This window comes from Aquila chrysaetos, chromosome 4 (assembly GCF_900496995.4).
Source record: "Aquila chrysaetos chrysaetos chromosome 4, bAquChr1.4, whole genome shotgun sequence".
Taxonomy (NCBI): Eukaryota; Metazoa; Chordata; class Aves; order Accipitriformes; family Accipitridae; genus Aquila; species Aquila chrysaetos.
In genome coordinates, this window is record NC_044007.1 from 14,476,576 (window position 1) to 14,498,349 (window position 21,774).

General features: G+C 40.4%; 1 protein-coding gene across 3 annotated transcripts in view; it reads right to left on the reverse strand.

Moving 5' to 3' along the window:
- Positions 1 to 1,958: 1,958 nt before the first annotated feature.
- DEPTOR (DEP domain containing MTOR interacting protein) overlaps positions 1,959 to 21,774 on the reverse strand; it is a 78,165-nt gene continuing 58,349 nt past the window's right edge. For 2 of the 3 annotated variants that reach the window (XM_041123027.1, XM_041123026.1), the window contains 2 exons: positions 15,578 to 15,766; positions 3,036 to 3,122 (listed from right to left, as the gene is read on the reverse strand). In XM_041123027.1, coding sequence (XP_040978961.1) covers positions 15,602 to 15,766 — 165 coding nt within the window. In that variant the 3' untranslated portion in view covers positions 3,036 to 3,122; positions 15,578 to 15,601. Of the gene's footprint in view, positions 3,123 to 15,577; positions 15,767 to 21,774 lie in introns of all 3 variants that reach the window. The other variant, XM_030011630.2, reaches the window with a different exon arrangement.

The window sequence follows — 21,774 nt, forward strand, 5'->3', positions numbered from 1 at the left end:
AAATATTGCAATGAATTAATGCTCCAATTAGCTTAACTGCTACTTGAGTTTAATTAACTGTTATATTGCTTGAAGATGTTCCATAAATGACTTGCAAATGTACATGTGCAGAGGACTGGCACTAATCTGTGTTATTAAGGCATAAAGATTTATTAGAGGATCTCACAAGATCTATAGTAACCAAAAACGTGATCATGTTAAGAGACTAAGTCTTACAAAAATGCCTATCTTTTTAAATAAGTTATTACTGCTGATGCCAGGGTTTTTTTTCCTTTCTGGTTTCTTGCTTCAGTTCATACTGCGATATTCATGCATCTCTTGAAATGCCTCACTTCCGTGAATAATCTTACATTTCCCCTGGTACTTTGCAGGAAGCGAGGTGCTCTATTATACTCAAAATTCTGTGCCCTCTGAAGTGCATGAGAGTTTGACACTGACGAAGAGGGAAAGAATTAATTAAATTTCATATTGCCAATCGAGTTGAGAACACAGTATGGAAATCCCTATTAAACAGCAGGCAAGTAATGGTGCTCCAGTTGTGATAGAGACTAACGTATCTTGCAAATGAAAATGCCATCTCCAATCTGTAACATAATGATATGCAGAGATTTCTCCCTGCCCCCATTCCTACTCTTTCTGCTCAACTCTAAAGTGCACTCTGTAATGCATTATTAAGCTAAATTCTGACCCAGTTTCTTAATTATCTGTAAGCTACAGGGAACTTGTAGCAGAATATTAACTAAGGCAAGAGATGTAAGACAGAAGAATCCATGATGGCATTAGAGAGTATCATTAGCATTTTGCTACAGAAATACTTCACATTTTAATATTTAACCTAGCCTAACATGTAGAATTTTTATTTGAAAGTGGTACAAAGTATATACCAACCAAGCCACCAAAACAACCCAGGCAGAAAAGAGAAGAGAAGAGAAGAGAAGAGAAGAGAAGAGAAGAGAAGAGAAGAGAAGAGAAGAGAAGAGAGGAGAGGAGAAGAGAAGAGAGGAGAGGAGAAGAGAGGAGAAGAGAAGAAATGAAAAGAGAGAAGAGAAGAGAAGAGAAGAGAAGAGAAGAGAAGAGAAGAGAAGAGAAGAGAAGAGCATTTAGAGAAGCATTCCTGGATTCACAAAATCAAAAACTTGTAGCATACTGACACATTTCTGGGATAACAGGATTTTTTCCAACTGTTCTTAGTGGATACCATCAACAGTTGTTACAATCTCATATAACATTATGTGCTCAACTATTTATTTTAGATGAACTGTAGAGTATAATCTGCTATGGGTTATACATGTGTACCAAAATTTTTTGGGGTGCAATCAGGATAAATAACTGTCATACTAAAAGACAGATTGAAAGAATCCTCCAAACATTTTTGTCCCTTGTTAGTATCAAGTTCGCAGCTGCAGTTTTATACCTCCCTGCACTGCTGCATACTAGTGGAATATGAGAAGTTTTCATGGTGAAGAACCAACCACAGATATACTATATCGGAAACAAAGAACACATGGACCTCTACCTACAAAGCTGCAGGCATATGTGATTTTGAAGACTTGCTGTCTTTACATCTCTGATGTAGAAGTGTTTAAGTGAGGTAGAAACATACTGCAAGAGCAATGTATTTAGTGAGAACAATTTTTAATATAAAACATATTTCAAAATTATTTGAGGAAAAAAATACTTTCCCCAGCCCATAATTGAAGGATTTGTGGTATGCTCATATAGAAAGTCAAGCTTTAATTGTAAAATTTAGACAGCAGATAAAGTCTGCAATATATGATTATAAGTTTGTGGACAAGGATGTGTTTATTCAGTTCAAACATCAAAGAAAACCCATGCAGTCCTCTTGTCATAGAGTTGAGGAGTCACGTAACTCTGCAGAATATGGAATTTGTATATACATTTTTTAAAAATATTTGATTCATTAATCCATCAACAAAGAAATCCTGTTTGAAAAAGAGTCAGTTAAATACAATGTTTTATTAGTAATAGTGTCAAATGCAATTCATGTGGCAAGTCTGTAGTTTGCAGAACATTTGATGGTTGGAAAGTGCTAACAAGCTTAATGTACATTTAAGTACATTGCTTCCATTTGAAATGTACTTTCTCTACTGGAGCATCTCGATGTATCATTGCTAATGCTAACACTGAATTTCCCACTTCAACCCACCAAATCTTCTTCTAGGAATAAAGGTGTCCAAAATTTCTGCAAAGTGACAAACAGCAAGGCCGAGACACCTTTCCTTTACAGATAAGGAAAAAACAAGATCAACATTTTATACTTGAGCACCTAAACCAGTGCGTAGGCATCTAAACAAAAAGCCTGATTTTCAAAGACAGGTTTTGTAAAAGTACTGCACGCTTTTCCATTTGCATGATTTTTCTTTCTAGACTAATCCATGTATTCGGTCAGGCCCAAACATTCGTACCAGAGTACCCTCCACAGAGAATGGACAGCTTTTTTTCATGCATTTGCAGTTTGTTTGTGTTTGATTGCAATCAAGCCAGCATTTAGTCAGCTGTCCCTCAGCCCAAGGAGAGAGCAACTGCGACAGCACATGCTCCTGGCACAAAGCTGGACACCAGGAGGATGTTTACCAACGTAAGTATGTCATGCAAACCATCTGTGACATCCTGACCCCACAGTGTTTGGTTCTTTCATTTCCTGAAGTGCTTTGATCCAATGGTGGACTGCACGGCCTCTCAGGTGGGAAACCATTCTGACCAATGCAGGCATGGCTGGAAAGACAACCTAAAGGCCTTAACCTTGTCACTGTCGGGCAAAGAAAAGCCCCTAGTGAAAATAGGCCAGTATGTATTGTTCACTTCTTAGCATAATCACCAGTGCTATTATTGTTAAATGAAAGAGAGCCCCCCTCCCCTAAAAGCAAAATCATCTATTTAGACACAGCAACGTTCTGCCTCCTTGTGTCAGGCTGCTCCATGGTCATCACTATTTCTCTCACAAAAATGTCCAGTAAGAGTTTTTTTCCTTCTCAGGATTCTATTTCTTCCATCACTTCCATCACAATCGTTCGAGGGCCAGTCAGGATGAGGTTGCTCACTGTCCTGTAATCCACGTGGAGAACGTTGAGGCCGTTGACAGATACAACAAATTGGCAAACCTGAGGAGAAAAGCGACCAGCAAAAAAAGTTAGGCATTACACTTTTTTGTAAGGTTATTTACACAGATGTACTATCAACTCCTGAGTGTGCAAAACCTCCATACCTCTTCATACCATCTCATTCAGCATTCTTAAGAAAAACACACTTCTTAGAATTAATCTGGCAAGTTAATTTTCTGTAAAATTTTTTGCAATATCACTGCAACTTTCAAATCTGTGGAATTTTGAAGTCCTACATCAATCATTTTTCTTATAACAATGATATTTTTCTTAGAAGAGTGATATTTTCTGATATCAATGGTGCATTGCAAACAATGTGGGACAAGACAGCTCTGGCCATTGCAAAGAGTCTATTATCCTTAGTTTGTCTTAAACACTTTCATAGAAACCCTTTTAGACAGTTCTTGGTAGCTACAGTAAAAATATGCATCATGTTTCCAGGCTCAGGGCAAGGTCTGGATGATGACTTCACTAGATTCGGTGCCAAAACCTCCACTGGTACAACATGAACCCAAAGGATCCAACTTCTATGAAATAATATCACGGAAGATTAAGTAGGATGGATTAAGATGTCACTGCCATTTTCAGAAGATATTCCTACACAGATTGACTTTTTATATGAATGGGTTTTGGTTTTCTTCAGCAAGTATGGCTCATTAATTAATTTCAAATATGCTAACATTTTGTTTTTAAAAGCCATAACAAATTCAAACACTGAAAGTCTTTTATCATCAGAGGCCGTCTTCTGTCCAAAAAGTCTTGATAGAAATATTCGGACCAACAGCACTGTATATCTTAAAAGAGTTAATCAGAGAAAAAGTCACATCACCACTGTAAAAAAAACAGAGGAGGAAAAGAAAGATAACAGTACTGATTCCTCAAAAACGTTAAGCCTTCTCTGTATCTAATCATAACATTATGGTATTGGTAAAAAGGCCAAAAATGTGTAGTGTCTAGATCTGTGTTTTTAATGATAAAAATATGGAGCCTGAAGCAACAGTAATATCATCCTGATGTTTCAATGAAAACAATACATTCACTAGAAGGTTATCTTACTCATAAGTCATCTTGAGTCTGTAAGAAAGAAGCTATGAGGAGAGTATCACTAGAAATTTTCAGGCTTTATTTTATATTTTTACCTTTCCTATTTAGGCAGCAACACAACACAGAAATGTATGCAGGAGGGGTGGGAAGCAGCTCTGGTGTCTTCCAGTGCTAGCTCTAAAACAGATTTTCTCGCAAGCCAAGTCATTTAACTTGTGTGCATCGACTACCTTCCCTCTCAAGTAAAACGTGTGGTGAAACTCAATTTGTATTTGCACAAAATGTACAGAATGTACCTATCGATGTTCCATTTAAGGAAAATTACAGAGGAAGCAAAGCCAATCCAAAAATGTAAAATTTCATCAAAAATGCCACCAATGATTTTAATCTCTGCTCCTTAGAGCCTCTGCACAGGAAGAGTGGCAGTAGCAGTCCCTGAAGAGAGGGCAGACCTCTCTCTTGCACCTTACCCATTACCCTCAGAACTCCTCTGCAGAGCTGAAGATCCTGGAAGTCAACCTTCCTGGTAGCCTAAATGATCATCAAAGTATGGCAATCAGCAATACCACTTAGCCAACTTCCATGGCAGTATGGATGTATCTTTCCTATACATTCATATGCTATATTTCAGCTGCAAGTAGCATTGGGAAAATGGTTCAGTTTTTGCATACAGACAAAGCCTTCTGAATTTTAAGGATTTTGGTTGAAAAAGTAACCCATCATCATCTGCAGTGTGCCTCAATTAGTATTTAAGAGGCATGTCTATTTAGTTTAAAATGTAGATTATTGCAGTATCTATAGGTCTCTCAACTTCCAGCGGTATTTCCTAATGCTTTCTATGGATTTCCAAGATTGTATCAAGTTTTACTGAATTATAGCTCTGGCTCCAGAATAATATTTGGGTTGATTTAAAACAGACCTGCAGAAATAACATTGTCTCTTCTGGCTTAATGCAATTTTTGGAAGTTGAATGGCTGATGTTTTTTTTACTGCTGCATATTCTCAGACTTCTCGAGTTACTGGAATCCCAATGCATGGGACTTGTGTTTGGCCAGGGACAGGCATGCAAGCGTGTGATGGATAAATCTGCATGCTGGATCATGTCAGGGGCATTCAGGGGCCTCCAGGGAACGTCCCTGGCAGAGGAACAGACTTTCCAGACTGGCCAGCCACTCGCACAAGGGCTGCAGTAGTGTAAATGTGGACGGTACAGGCACCGCAGCCCTGAACAGCAATCTGGATCCCAAAGAGTGAATTTCTTACGCAAAAGACAAGAGTTGACACGTCTGCATTCTCGATGTGTTTGTTTTAATGTATGCCCTTGGCGGTATTATTAATCAGCAATGTCTACAGGCTGAGAACAGTCGCCCTCGTGCTGTCCTTTGCACTGGATCCAAATGGCTTTTTAGTTTCACCATTTCCAGTGGATAGGATTAGATGCAAAAAGTCCACCCAGGCCAGATGAGAAGAGAAATGTAGAGAGGAGGACAATGCACAGAAGAGTGTACTTCTCTCCTAAAATTGCATGGAAAGGCCCATGAGGAACAGGAGATGATAATAAAGAGGCAGTCACCATACGGGCAGAAAGCCCTCTTCATGGCCATCACTTGAGCAGTGCCCCCCATCTGCAAATTCCAGATCTGGCTCCCTCAGGGATAAAGAAATGTGGAGCCATTTGCTGTGTCCTCCAGTCCTGATGAGGGGAAAGAGGTTTTCACAGTCCTGGGCCCTTCAATATGCTGAGTGGCCTCGACTCACCCAGTTTTCTTCTCCCCACCCTGTTTTTCCATCCAGTGCTGCATCCAGCGCTGCATCCAGCAAGGGGAAATGAAATGCAGTGCTGCTTTGTGCATTTTGGCCATCATCAATCCTGCCCCAAAAAAGCCCACATCATGGGTTGCTCTCTTGGTGGAATTACAAAATGAGTGAGAGCGAGTGAGTACCCACAAACCAGCCCTGACTGAGTATATCAACCCACATATTATCATCTCTGGAATTTTCTTAAGGAGACTGGTTTACAAAATCATGATGACTTAATGTTGCATCTATAAAAACACATTTCAAAAAGCTGTAAGTGCTCAGCTCATAGCTACAGCTGTTAAGGGCTTTGTAACTACAAACATGTAAAATTTCTCTGTTGGTTTCCACACATCAATAACTATAATAGATAGTAAACTAAAGTTAAAAGACCCTCAAAGAGCCTTTTATTGCTCATTTCCTCATCGCTCTCCAAGGAACTTGACAGGAGATAAGCATCCCTCAGACTTCAAAAAATAAAAAACCCAGAATAAATTCCAACCATTTTGTTGGTCAGGATGTGACGATCTAAAAACCACAGAAACAATAACAGTTAAATAAAGCAACACTGACATGGAAAGACTCCCTTAATTAATTTCAAATATTTAAATGTTACAGTAATAAACATTTATTGTTAAGTATTTCAATTTCCCACCTTGGCATACAGCAGCCCACAGAAGTAGGGATGGCAGAAAAGGCACCTCTGTCTTTCTGCAGGTTTCCACTGGCATATACAGAAGGTTTAACCAAATCCAGGTGTTCCCAGGAAAAGGAAAACTTCAACTTTGGGCTTACATTTGAACAGAGGGGATCTGGGAACCTACCGCTTAAAGAAGTTAGCAAGGGTTTGTCATGCCATTTATCATCAAACTGAAGATGGTGAGAAGAGGAATTATAATTAGTTACCATAACGTTTAATGGCCAAAATCAGGATTGTGCTGTACTTGGAGCTGTACAACCCTTCCTGCCCCTTACTGGTTATTGCTCTTCCCGCCACAGCAAGCTTTGGCTGCCTGCCCCTCCTTGGTCTTGCCAAGCTGCCCTGGAGATGTACATCCACACCCCTTGATTTTCCTGCCAAGAGAATTGCCCGCCAGCCAAACCAAAGCCCCGCTCCCTCGCAGGGGCTGCCTGCACCGGGGCTGGATGGCTGAGCCAGCATTGATCAGGAGCTGTGGTGAGGATGACTGCCGGATGCTCCCAAGGGATGTCAGAGACCGGCTGCAGGCATAAGCGTGGAATTGCACAACTACCTTAAAGCAAATTATTGAATAAAAACATTGCACACCTGTCACTAATTCTTACTTAGCATTCTGCCTCAGGATGACCTTAATATTTATGAATGCTACAGGAATATTATTTGAGGATAGGCAGTTAGCCCAGATACTCGGATATTCAGGTGCCGTTTGCACCGTAGGCTTTAGTCACCCGTCCTTGTGGAGACAGGCCTTGCTTGCTGGACTTTTTTCAATATTATATATAAATATTAAAATCCTTTTAAAATTTCCTTTCTTTTCCCAGGTACACTTTTTAGAAGGGTGCTGTGAAAGATCATGAAGAGCTGGAAATTCCCACTGCAGAATTTGGTTTAAGTGATGATTGCAAAGTTGTTTGGGACAGCTCTAAAAAAAGCATTTAATTTTAAAGAAGCAGTGAGTGCAACTGTTCATCCCTGGTCGTGAAGCAAGTAACAGCTATGCAGAGTCAACAGATAATACATCTCAAAACAGTAGAATAAGACCATGATTACACAGTCACTTCAATTTGACATAAATTTTTAAAAAGCCTTGAGATGAAGAGGAACACAAATGCCTGCGCCAGCATACAGGAGGCAGCATGGCTGGGCAGGGGCTAGGGGACTGCCCTTCTCCACAGCAGCAAACGTGCACCTCATTTCAGTGGCCATGGGTTAAGGTTCTAATTCTCAATGGATTTATCATTTACATTTCGGTGTCAAGATCAGTGTCCGGAATCCACTCTCCTTTTTTCTTTGCTAACTTCTCTTTAAGAAAGAAAGTATAAAGACTATTACAAATACAGATCAAATAGGTAGCAAAGAAATCAATGTTACCAAATACAACTTAGTCTTGAATTTCTTGAATACGAATCTAGATTATGCAATGACACATTAAAGTTAGTGGCAAAAATACTGTTTTTCAGCAGTACTAATATTTTACCCAATTATCTGGGCAGTAATAGGACCATTCAGGGTCTAAGACTGCAAAGCACAAAGTCTCTACCAGCACACTTGAGTTTTCTCCCCCAACAGCACCAAGGTCAACCAAAAGGCAAGGTTTTCACGGGCTGTTTGACACTGATAGCTGCTCTGGCATCAAGTGTTAACAGCATAAAGAGATGCTGAAAACATTGCCACTAATCCATTTCCACTGAAGGTGCGAATATTATTGTACATGTGGCAAATGCATGAAGGAAAATCTTAAAAAAGGCTGGTGAGAGAAAGAGTGAAATCCAGCCTTGCACTAATCTTTTGCTCTGGAGCAGCCAGGATTTTACCCCTGGACTCTGTGGAGATCTGAAACAGATTTCTAGCAGCTGGCAGCTCAAACCAGGGCCACGTCCTGCTGCAAAGCAGATCCCTTTGAAACCAAGGTACTTCAAAACTTATTAGCATGTTGCACGGAAACATGCAGTTGTTGGGAAAGCTGTGTGCGGATCAGGGCTGGCTCAATCGTCCACCATGAGACAGACTGGATTTAACCCTTTGCTCTGTTCATTATTTGTATGCACACTGATTTACATATAGTTATCAGATAGTCTAGGACACACTCCCTTGACTATTATTTCTTCTTATCATCTGATGTGATGCCAAAGTCACACAGATAATTTTTACTTTAAGACAAGCCATTCCCAAAATGCATGGTAAAATGTATTGGTTTCTTTTTGGTCTTATTTTTTTAAACCTTATTAGCATCAAACAGAAATGATGAATTCAGGCAAATGTAGGAGTTATTTTCAACACTGGAAAGTTCTTCAGCAATTTTCCTAAGAACTAAAATAAAAGCTTCTAAGTATAACTTCTTTCAGAGCTGTCTAAAGAAAAGTGTATTTTGACAATTTTACAGAATAAAATTGATACCAGAACTGACAATATAACTATTTCAAAAAGAACAGTCCAATGTTAGTGGTTTGGGTTTTCTTCTTGCTAATGAAAATTAAAATTAAATCCATTACAGAAACAGCCTGCTTACATTTCTGTTCTAGAGATATCCTCAATAATTATAAATAAATGCTTTTTTCATGTCCTACTAATCCTACAGGGACAAGGATCAGCTGGCCAGTTTGAGTAGCTCAGGCTTATAATTGTTTCATTATGGTATTGTGAAACTCACTGTGATCTTCCAGAGGAAAGGTTCTTCATGTGTGGTTAGCAAAACCATCTATTTGCTATGTGTAATCTGCATGAGACCTGCAAGATCCTGATTTCTATTAAATATCAGGCCATGCTCTCAGTAAGAACCCTTTCTTACAGGCACCCATGCAAACTGGGGCTGAAGGATTAACATTTTGCAACTGTCAGTGACCTGGAGATGTCTTAAGCAGAATATCAAACAAATTAAGCTCTTCACACTTTATAGATACTTCTTAAAACTCTGGGCCAGTTCCGAGACAGAAAACTTACTGGTTGATTCTAGTGGTATGGCCACAGCTCTCACCTATGAAAGTTACTGAACTGCTGAAACCGAGAAGGAAAAAGCAAAGCAAAAAAAGAAAAGATACTCTTTACCATCACTTGTTTAAAAAGGCAATATACCTGCTTTGGCTTTTCTTGTCTTGCTGACAGATTTCAGCAAAATTGGGGGAAGGAAGGCTTAGGTGCTACAAGAATGTAATATCTGAAACACAGCTTTCCAGCCTTCAGCAAGGAGGAAGGGGACATCCAAGCTTCCAACATTTTAAAGGAAGAGTTACCCTTCCAATGGGATTTCCTCCCCTCACATTCCCCTTGCTCCTCTGGGAATGTTGGGAACCGCTGCTCCCACTCCTGCCTCCCAAGCACTGCTGCACTCTGAAGCAAACAAATGGAAATCAAGGTGTCATTTTTTAAAATCTAATTTAAATATGAAATATGAAGGAGTTGAGAAATTAGTGAAAGTAAACACTCCCATTTAAGGCTGTTATTTGGTCACAGAGGAACAAAAAATTACACTGCTTTTACTTTTTATTTCAGTTACCATTTAAAAAGGAGCTATTTACAAGCGGGTAACCATGCGGGTTTGCCCTGCCAGTTGTTAGATCTCTTGAATAAATCTTCTGAGCTAATTACCGTATCATCATCTTCTACTTCACACACCACACCATGGGTTTGCACACAAAACCCTTAGTGACAACACCAGAGAATGACGTTTCCCTTTCCTTAGGGTGTAAAGAACTAATCTTACTTTTAAAAGAAATGTGGGGAAAAAAAGGTTTGTTTATTAAAAGCTGGAGCAGTAACCTGATCTGGGACCCCACAACCCTTTCTGCTGGCAGAAAGGAATACCCTCAGCCTGAATTGCCAAGGACTCTGTGGATCTGGATATCAAACCTCTTCTAAAGGGGAGGAAGGTTCATAGCAGGACTTGGTGCCTCCACTCCCAAGAGGTGCGCCAGTCCCTTTGCGCTGGCTCCAGGGAGCAGTGCGCCAAAGCCAGGCACCGCTCCCTTTTAATCTTGTGCCAGCAAAAATAAATAAATGAAAGGACTTGTCTCCAGGCAAAATAAGTTCCCTGATGTGCCTGACATGGTTGGAGGAAGGAGGCAATAGATACGTATCTGGCTGGAGGCAAAGGGAAAGAGGGAGATGAAAAGGAGGTGAAGATAGGATCAACCTTTCTGGCAGCAGCTTACACTTAGATCAGTAAACTGCAGCTTAAGTTTTCAGATAACATAAAGTCCCAGTGAAATCAATGGCAAGATGGATGTTAGGGTAGAAGGAACAAGCGCAGAGAAATCTGAGGCAGGAGAACAAGGGTGGAGGAGAGAGGGCGCAGGGCTCAACTTCTCTTACACCCTCACACACACAACCTGCATTTATGCTGATACAGGGTCTCTTCTATTTTAATAGGTAACCCATAGCCATAAAGCAGAGGAATCCCCGTGCTCAGCAAAGACCCCAGACTACAGAGATGCTGAACGTGCTGCCACAGAAGAGCCTAAGACACAAGACTAACCTCCTAAATAAAAGCAAACACAGGCAGCATTGAAGTACTTGCTCCCACTCTGCACATTGTCACGCTGCAATGAGGAAAAGAGATGAAAATCAGAGGTCCTGAAAACTATGTTTCCAGCTAAGATTTTTATCTCCCCCCCCCTTTTTTTTAAAGAATTTATGCAATCTTGCTAGGATTAATAAATCAAAGCTGAAACCTAACAATTCAAAACCTACTGCGTGTCGCCAGAAGGTTAAAAATCATGCAATGTCCTTTTCTACATAATTGAGGTTACTGGTTGAAACAGAATAAATTGCAGCTGTGTGTTCAGCTCTGTAAATATCTCTAGCAAATGTGTAATTGGCTGTAGAGTGGGTGGTGTGGGAGTAGGCAAGTATCCAGGTCTTGCATAAACACAGGATTTTCTCCCTAAAGGGACACATTTCTTGTTCACTCCTTACACCAGTGTTAAGCTGGCCCACTGTCCCATCAGTGGGCTAGAAACTGGATACCAGCAGAGCATGGTACAATGCATAGCAGAGAAAACCAACTCCATTTGCAGAATTACAAACATAAGCATGTAATTCTGGCTCTCCATCTTGGTCTGTGGCTGCAGTCTGGTATGGATGGTTTGCCTGGGCAAGGCTTCATTACATATTTTCATTACATACATTCGCTACATAATTCTTTTTGTTTTTAAAAAAGAGGCTAAATTTTTTATAGTATTCCAAACTCATCTGCCTCTAACTGAAAAAAAAATCAGAAATTAAACAGCATCATATAAAAACTACATAATATAAAAATAAAACATAAATACATCTAATAAAATAATATATCTTATAACATCATATAACAATTCACAAAATATAAAATTAAGTCATAGATTCTCAAAGGGCCTCATCATTAGTTCAGATAGTGTCTTGTCTCCCTCCCTCCCCCACTGCTGGGAATTAATGGAAATTTAAGTCTTCTTTTTAACAGGAATAGAATGAAACCATTGCTGTGCAAACTCCACAAATAGAGTGGGCAAATTAGAGGGGGAACCAGCTGACCTAATAGCCCATGAGAACAACTCTTGTTCTGGGGTGGGTGGCTTTCAGCCTGCATGCAAGTCTCAGCTCTGCAGCGGCACAGTTTCCCCAACGGATTGACGGAGTGGTCAGACAAACACCAACACAGCAAACGGGTATTACTCACGTAGGTAAATGAAAGCTATCTGTACATACCTGGAGGGTAATAACAGTAAGGACCTAATACCCTGAAATGCAAACCTTCCATAAATAGGGAATAGGGAAATACAGGTCACTGCTTTTCATGGCCCTAATTGGGAATTGGTGTGTAAAATGACTGACTTAATCTGAGTTGCAGCGGGAAATACCCACAGGTAAAGCCGAGCTGGACTGGGCCACATCAGGAAAGCAAACCAGTGACTACATGCTTAACTTTATAAGCGTTTTTATTGTATACTGCAATTTGATACCTACCACAGAACAGCTCTGAAAATGTTAAGTAACTCAAATGGCTAAAGGTGGCTCTGGGTGAAATACTGCATCTGTAGCAGAAGAACATGGAGTCTTAGCTTAGAAATAACGTCTTTTTATGCTTGGGCTGACCTTTTAGTGTTCTGGGTTTTTTTTTTTCTGGTCTATCTATACCTAAACTAGAGTTGCTAAAAGAAAAACACATATAATGAGTAAAGAACTTAAAAACTATGTATCAGTTTACTTACAAGGTCAGATATAATTAGGCTAAACTAACTAAATGTAGTTTGTTTAAGGCCCATATTAGTTAAAAACAGTCCCTAAACCAGCCCAAACAAGGGAGTTACAAGGGCAGTCAGACCCATGCAGGGCACCCTCAGCACCCTCTGGTATCAAGACTGTAACAAGCAGGAACGGTCTGCGCCATTGGAGACAAACAGCTGCTCTCTGTTTGCGCAGACAAAAGTGCAATTGTTTTTCCACGTGTTTGACTAGCTAAACAGAGCCTTGGCTTTAATGCAACATGTTTCCCAAATCATTCGCTTATATCATGAAAGGAAGCCAGCTTGTGTCTTGAGCAGAAACAAGAAAAGACACGGAGAAGTGCGGGGAAGGGTCTGTAAAGCAGGCAGCCGGGGAGCAGCAGCATCCCCAAAGCGCTGGCGGCAAAGAGCTGCGATAGCCACGATGCTGTAAACCCAACAGTGTCTGAGGACCCCTTCAAGGCTTCAAGTGAAATGGATATTGCAACTGAACCTAATAATACAAAATGCTTTTCATCCTCAGTTGAGATCAAAAGCAGTTCAAAATGCCAGCATTTTGCTGTACTGGCCTCAAATTTTGTATCTTTTTTATAGACACTTAGGGTACACTTTTTAAGTTTTCAGCCATTCTGCAGATAAGTTTTTCAGATGACAGCCCTCTCTTTAGAGAGCCTGGACTACCTAAGAGTGACCTGCAATAGCCTAAGAAAGCTCAAGCAAGGGTAAGATCCCAGCTGTTCTGGCTGGCACTAAATCTCGCTGTTCAATGGGCTATAGACCATGCTGGAATTTGGAAGCTGTATCAAAACACAAGCACAGCCCTGTTTTACAGTGCAGCTGAAACCAAGACTGCTTTCTCTCCTTCTGAATGGCTACAGCTGTAAGACTTCAGAAACAATCAAGAAAACACTTTCATAAATGCAGGGTGTTCAGCTATCTGGGTTATCCTGCCATAAAACACCATTTACTCAAAAAGAATTTTTAAACCTACTTTTTATTAAAATAAAGTGACTCAATTAAAAAAAAACCCACTGACCTCCAATTATGAACCTGCGAACAAATTTTTTTTCTGAATTGTACTTGCTGTTGATGAGAAGGAGCCAATGTACAGACACAAGTATAGTAGGTCGCTTGTTGCCCAACAGCATTTTAGGTGGCTGGCCTACAAACAAGTTCGATTCTAATGTCAACTAAACTGCTGTGAATGCAGAAAAAGGAGCTCTGAGGTATTATGAAACTTTCTGTATTTGCATAAGGTTTCAGTTGTTGTAAAGAAAAAAAAGTCATTTTATTGCCCAGTAAAACTCTCTCTCTGTTAAAAGAGTCTTTAGAAAAAATCACACAGAGTTAGTTATTGGAAATCTAATACTGTTCTGCAGGCCAAAATTCAGGTCTGAGATAAGCAAGTAAAACCTTGCTAAACCTGTGTCCTATAAGTTTGGGGGAGGGATGGGGGGGGGGAGGAAATTCACTGTTAAAGGTGAAATTTATACTCAGAAAAGCTAAACTAACTCCTTTTATATTTTACATAGGAATTCCCACTGCCTTAATTCCTTTCTCCATAGTGACTATCATGGACCCTGTCATTCAAAAACAGGACTGAAAATCAGAAAAATAATTTTTCTGTTTTCTTTTGTGTGTGCAGTTTGTGGTTTACATCCTGCTGGAGTGATGTTTGAGCACTGCGCTGCCCATCTGCATGAAAGTGGATCTTTCCCATATTTTCTATACTTCAGGGGGTGACTTTTCACACGCAGAGTTTTGATGTCTTTATCATGTAATAGTCCCTGATAGCCACAGCAAGCACCTAGTCTCTAGTCCAGTATAAAGCTGTCTGATTTTTTTTAGGTGATTTTATGTTCACTGACTCAGAAGAACAGAAGCCCATAGTCCATTGAAGGAAGTGCAGTCCCGCACCCCATCTACCTGGTGGTGACTGTGCACTCAGAGGCATCTTTACAAGGGTGGATTTCACTTAACCATCCAAAACAACTTCAACAGAAGTACTGTGGCCTCAGAAGAGATGTCTTCAAAACAAACTGATCCTTAAACAACTCTGTGGGGAAAGAAGCAAGGCAAACAAAGGAAACAAGCAGAAAAATGGAGATCTACCAAAAGAAGTAGGAACATAGGATGAAATTCTGGCATGTCTGAAGATGACAGGAGCTTTATCATGGCTTTAAAATGGCATACTTAGAGTCTAATGATTTATTAGTGGAAAACAGAGCAAAACAGAGGATAATTTTGGTAAAGATTAGCAGAGACTGGAATATGGTAGCATTGGAAATAGAATCTCTACCCCCAGAACAGTTACAACCTGGGCAGGGATGGCAGAGTGGTATGTCACAAAGAAAGTATTTGGGATTAATACAAACACAAATTTCTCATCAGGAGGGGGAAGACAATGGCTTAGAAAGAGGACAGTTGTACAAACTGAAGTCTGAAACTCAGTGGAGCCTGTGCCAGTGTAACATTGCTGCACGGGAGTTGGTAGGTCCAGCCTGTACATTTGGATCTACATGTTGCTCTGAGACTGGGAAACCTGGACCATACACTGTGAACCACAGCCCCACAAAACACAAGGAAACTTCAGCAAACCTAGAGGTTTTTTCATTTGTACTGGTACCAAAATGGATCTACTCATCAAATATTTTGATTATGTTTGATAATATGTCAGATTTGTTGGCATTTTCTATCTGTTTAAACCCAGACTACTATACCTATGTATTCTGGTAGGAAAACAGTCAGCGTAGTTGCATAGAGGGTTTGTGACAGGGTAAAGAAGAATCCAAATCCAAATTGTGTCTTCGATGTGACCACCATGGGGCAGGTTCAACCAGCAGGCCAGTGGTACAGTGTCTCTGAGACAGTCTCCTGACACTCAGAGAAGTCCAACAATGATAGGGCTTCTACGATGGAAGAGGAATAAAACAGACTGAGTAGCTGGTACAGCAAAGGGGCAGAAGAGAGACTGATTAGCAGCTCATACAACGCTGCACCAGGATTCCCAATGATGAGGAGAAAGGAGGACTGCTGAGAAAACATTTAATTATTTCAATCAGCCTAAAGACACTGTGCTAATGCAAAGGATGATCAAGGACATAAGGACTCTGTTGTTGCACTTGTAGTATTCTGTAATCAAAGCAAAGCAAAGATTTGCCAAACCTTGTCTCCTTTTGGCAACCAGGCAAAGTTCTGGCAGTGAAACACAATGCAGCTCCCAAAATCACATTTTCCTTCAGTAAGAGAAGCCCCTAGTTTGGTGAGAGGACTGAATTCAGAAAACTCTCAGACAAGAGGAGATGGGTGTAATGCAGTTTGCTGCCCAGTACTCACAGAACTATGTTACTATGATAATTTTGATGGCAACAATCCCAGTGTAGTTAGAGTAACAGGGTTTTAGGATAGAAAAGTGGTAGCAGGACTCTCTAAAAAATTTGGGAACTACTCACTGAGGTTAATTAAACACAACCCCTGGAAATGGAAACTTTGGGACAGTTACAGAGGCATCACCCCAGCTCACCAGCAAACTCCTTGAGCAAATGATGACCACAGACCAAAAAGAGAAGGCAGACACAGAGTAGGAACACCCAGGCACAGATTCATGCATCGATCGGGAAAGTACAGTGAGTGCTATACACGCTGCTAAACAGTTGTCAAGGTCAACAAACCACTAATCCATTTTTCAAGTTCAATGGCAGAGCTGAGTATTTTCACATTCACAAATATTTGATCTCTTCCAACTTCTGTTGAATCATCATGCCACCAACTAACACAGCTGCCTTACTAAATTTTTCTTTAGAGTCTTTTAGAAAGATTTCTACTAAAGATCAAATGAAAAAAAAATTGCATCCAAACTTGACCATTATGTTCTTACTATGCTCTTAACACACGTCCTAATGTGACAACCACTCTTCTCGAGCATGACTTACAAGATGTTCAAGGCTAATGGCTACCCTACTCAGCTCACTCTCTCCAATTTCTGTGACAGATAGTAACACATAAAATCTGAGGTTCTGGTTACAGCTGCATAAAGTGAAAGATGGAGCTAAAATTTGTTTGAACTTTCTTTGGTTTTGCAAAACCAGAGTTGATTTTATGGTAAAATATCAAATCTGATTTCTTAAAATTGGATTTCTCTAAAGTCACAGGTGCTTGAATACAGCTTCCACATTTCTATGGAGGAGAATGGACCTTTATGTTATAGTTTATAATTAAATACTATCAGAAAATGAGGCACTCACGAAGACATGTTTGAAACTCATATACACATTTATATTCAAGCCCTACAGTAGTGTCATTCATTGCACGCAGGGCTATGCGCGTTTAACTCTGCTGCTTCTCTATTTATGGACAAGCTATGAAAGTAGTTTGTCAGCAGCTTTTTTTGAGTGTTCGCATTACCAAATACATTCATTCTGAATTCACTCTAATGTAATTATCAAATTCAGCAGCAAGCTGATAACACAGCTAAAGGAAAATACCAACCTGCCTCAGTGTTTTCATGCTGTAATTGAAAACAGATGGCAACTTGTGTAATTTATGCTTTTCTACAATCAGTAACATGTTGGTATAAGATAAGAATTCTAAGACTGAATTGCATCTGCTTCAACAACACCATATGCTAGTGCAGAGTATAAATATTTATCCAAACCTACTTCATCTTCTCATTTAAAGCTCAGCCACATGAGATAGTGAAAGTACCCTTCGGATACCTTCAATTAGCACTGAAGCATCTCCCTGGTGCTTTAAAGAGTTAGAGTCCCAACACCAAACACTGAGGTATCTTCCCTTCCTAAGCTTCATGGAGAGGGTTAAACGGAGGCATGTTCGTTGTGCCTTATTTATACAACATAAATCCCAGTCTTCAAGTTCCCAGTAGGCTGCCTTTAGGAGTTACAAAGAAATTTCTCACTTACGATGTCCAATATTCTCTACTTTTCCCACTATCTTGTAAAACACTGGAGACTGGCCACAGCCATAAATGGGATATTTTTTCCTGGGGGAATAATTATTTAATTGGGGGGGGGGGGGATTTTTAGACTGGTTTATCTTGCCTGTCAAACAGTTAAGCAATCCCTAGGTTTGAGGTCAGATTGGCAAGGACCATGGAATGGGCTTTGCATTTCTCTGCAGCATGGGGTACATTCAACCTCCTGAGAATCTCACAGTTCAAATTTCTTCCTATTGCAAGAATCTAAGGCATTGGCAATTTCTCTGACATCACATGTTTTGGGGTTGGTTTTCCCCCCACTTGGCACCTTATAATGCATAGCTTTTAGTTCTTTATGTTACAAGCCTGTAATATTTTGTGACTGTGGCAGTATTTGGACTTTTTGGACTAATCTGATAGTACCTATGTTACTTTGATTGCAGGGAGACTGAGCCTGATGACCTCGATAACCTGACAGCAATCTGCTCCATGAGACAGTGGCTACTCAATTACACTTGAGATTTGGCTCTTATTCTGCTAGTGAAATCACTTGAGAACCTAGACCTGAAATAATAATTTGTGAATGCAGAAGACAATGGCACAGGCAGAAAATTTATGAGGCTGACCTCCTCCCTGCACCAGCCTTTAAAGATCAGGAGAGCAGAACCACACTGAAATGGTCTTGGCTGTAAACTGTAATCCCCAAGCAGAGCTCAGAACAAAAGGGGTTGGTACCAGTGACTATACATGGTCCCCAAACTCCCTGCTACTAACTGAAATGAAGAATAACTAGACTAGGATAGAAAAGCTCAAGTGGCCGTTGGCAATTTTAGTATAAATACTAATTTGCTCAAAATCAGTTTAAGGAATCAGATATACTTTAGCATTCCTCAAAGGTTAGAGCTGGGCACTGATTTCTCCAGCCAAAGGAAAGAACGGATAATCAGCAAAATGAGTAATTAATTTGTCTCTTTCACAAGCCTCACACTAAGCTAGGTCTGCTTGTTTTGTCACACTCTGTTGCAGCGACGTCACACTAAATAACAACATGTAATGCATAATTTAAGTCACTAGTTTGAAGTCAAGCTGTGTAACTTTTCAAAGAATACTTGTACCTTAAAAACAGAAATTAACTTACAGAATAAAACACTGAAAAAAGGGGGAAAAGAGTTTTCCTCACAACAACTGGCAATATTTAGCAGTGTCATCTGCAGAGACCTGAATTTTGCAGCCAGTCAATACTGAATATTAGAGCAACCCAGGAACTTCAAAATCCTGCTGTTCCTGTCTTTCACTGCTGACGACAGCAGACAGCAAAACAGAGCTGCAAATAACTTACAAGTACGCATCGCAACACTGACTCCTTTCATTGCCCCGCGCCGCCTCCAGCTCCCACTTGTTAATGCGCTTACAGCAACCACGCTCTTCACAACGCTGTCACAGGCAACCGCACTTCAACAAATGATGTCTAAAAATACTTTAATAAAGCTAATAGACAAGATATTTATTAAATTATTTGCTCAGCTTCATACTTGAAACCTCAGACTGGAAATGGTAATCCTATTTACCAGCCCCAGAAGAGGTATCAAGACTTAAAGCCAAAAAAATATAACACCCTCTCACACCTCTTCAGCAGACCATGCTAGCAGCAATTTTCTCAGAATCAAATTGTCTGAAAATTCCCCCAGAAGAGGATGTCGCGTACAAGGAGATGGCAAGTGCTGCTATGCAGAGGTGCACGTGTGTTGCGGAGACCCGTGCATCCCAGCCGCCCAGCGCCGTGCCCACCACAGAGCCGCTGTGTGCGGTCAGAGCTCCGTCCCAAGCTCATTGAGATTTCTACTCAGACCCCCAATTCACAGCGCTTTGGAGCAGGCCAGGAGGCCAGCCAAGGTCAAACTGAAAGCAAGCCACCACAAAGTCCTTCAGGTAGGTTGAGCCTGTAATGTTTACTGCTATATGTAATACACGGGAGAGTTTTAAGTGCACAGGCTGAGCTCCGACAATGAGATTGTAGGCAGCAGTCCTTTCTCAACAGTTTGTCCAGCCTAATGCAGAGCAGGACTATAGCGCTCTCCAAGAGAGATAAGTGCAAAATCACAAGCTTTACAAACAAAGACACTTCCAAAAACAATTACACTGGATACATCTCCTTAGGAGGAAAAACCCTGCCGCTACTGCCAAGAACTTTTCTACAAACTGCAACGCCAAGTCTTGGCTCTTCTTCAAATTCTTGCCCTTTTCATCATAGCCAACTTTCCTTGTTAGCACTTCTTTGGTGTAGCACTCAGAGCAACACTGGCAGACAAAAGCCTCTTGCACCAGCCCACCACAAGTTACCAGGCCCAATAGTCTATTTTCAAAGTGCTCCTCCCGTAGCTTCCACACAGGGGAAGGTTTATTTTCAAGGAGCTGTCATCTAAAGCCTGTCATACGATTCCTTTAAATTCGCCAGATTGAAGAGTTCTGTAAACAGATGGATTAAGTGACATAGATTTTTAAAAATTTCAAATACTGCACTATAATTTACATACCTATTGCCATGGGAACACCTCAACAAAACCCCTTAGTTTCAAATAAAACTGGCGTTTCTTCACCAGGGGCTAAAGGTATTCAGCGTTTCTGAAAATGGGGTGCCAATTTTGGTGTCTAAACAGGGACTCATCTAGTATATAGCCATAATGTTTTATGTGCAATTCTGCTCTGAAAAGCGATTTTATATAAAGATAGCACCTTTGCAAATAACCAGATCTGTCCTTTGTGCAAATTCAAGGCAATATATTCCAACTTTACTGTCTAAAATACTGTTTGCTCCCCTCAGGACAGTAAACTATTTTACATTCTTATGTCTTGAATGGTTCAGGCAAACCTCTGTAACCCCATCAGAGTACATGAGTGCATGGAGAGCACAAATGGAAGATATGAGGACATAATTTGGTACATAAAACCAGTTTCAGAGGTTAACTATGAAAGAACCCAGCTTAACTGAAACATCCTAGTGTCTAGTCACAGGGCCGCCAGCATGAAACCAAAAGTAAAAACAAACCAAAGGCCCACCATATTCAGCTCTAAGCTGCTGAGTGCAGAAGTGAAATCTCTAAGATTATACATATGACACCACAGTTATTTTTACAAGTCAGGTTTCAGAATAGATCTATTTTATTGCTAGCTGCTATATTCAGAGAGTAAAAAATGCTGTAAAGTACTAAACTCCCAAGTTCAGGATCTAGAACATACACGTGAATAAATTATTTTTCAATTTAAGTCCCTTAAATTTTAGGCAGGATTGCTATTTGAAAATGATACTCTTCATATAAAAAAATGTAACTTTATATTATATGTAGGTATTGTATAAAACATAAAAAATTCCAGCTCCCTCAGGAATCAAGCTGTTTGCCAGCAGGATGCGTCAGGTTGCTGCGTGCACCAACAGGCTCTGCAGTTGCCATTCCCCCTCCCAGGAGTTTTGCCTGCCCATGCTCAAGAAAAGTAAATGTTTCAAAGACAGTACGTTCTTCCAAGTTTCATTTGGAAAAAAAAAAAAAAGGCAGCACCCGGAGAGGAGAAACCCCTGTAGTGCATTTGCTAAGGAGGGTGCCATGGCAGGTCTGGCACCGCGCGATAGGCAGGATGCGCATCCCAGGAGTCGCGGCAGCACGTGCTGCCTCCAGCTTGGTGGGTGTGAATATACGGGCAAGAGGCAGCTGGGGTGAGTGTGATGGAAAAGGGAGATGAATTAGAAGGCAGGACAAAATTCGTGGCAAACTGGGCTGCATGTGGCATGCATCTGAAACCTTCATCTGTGTTGTTATCATACAATAAAACATGACATAAACTGGTAATTTAATCTTTGTGTCTGGCCCAGCTTGGACATTGGAGTAGGTGTAGCAGCTAGTTTCCCTTTCTCGCTTTTATCTATACTTGGCATAATGCTTTTTTTATTTTTCCCACTGTACAAGACAGTGATTTATTCACAGATATATG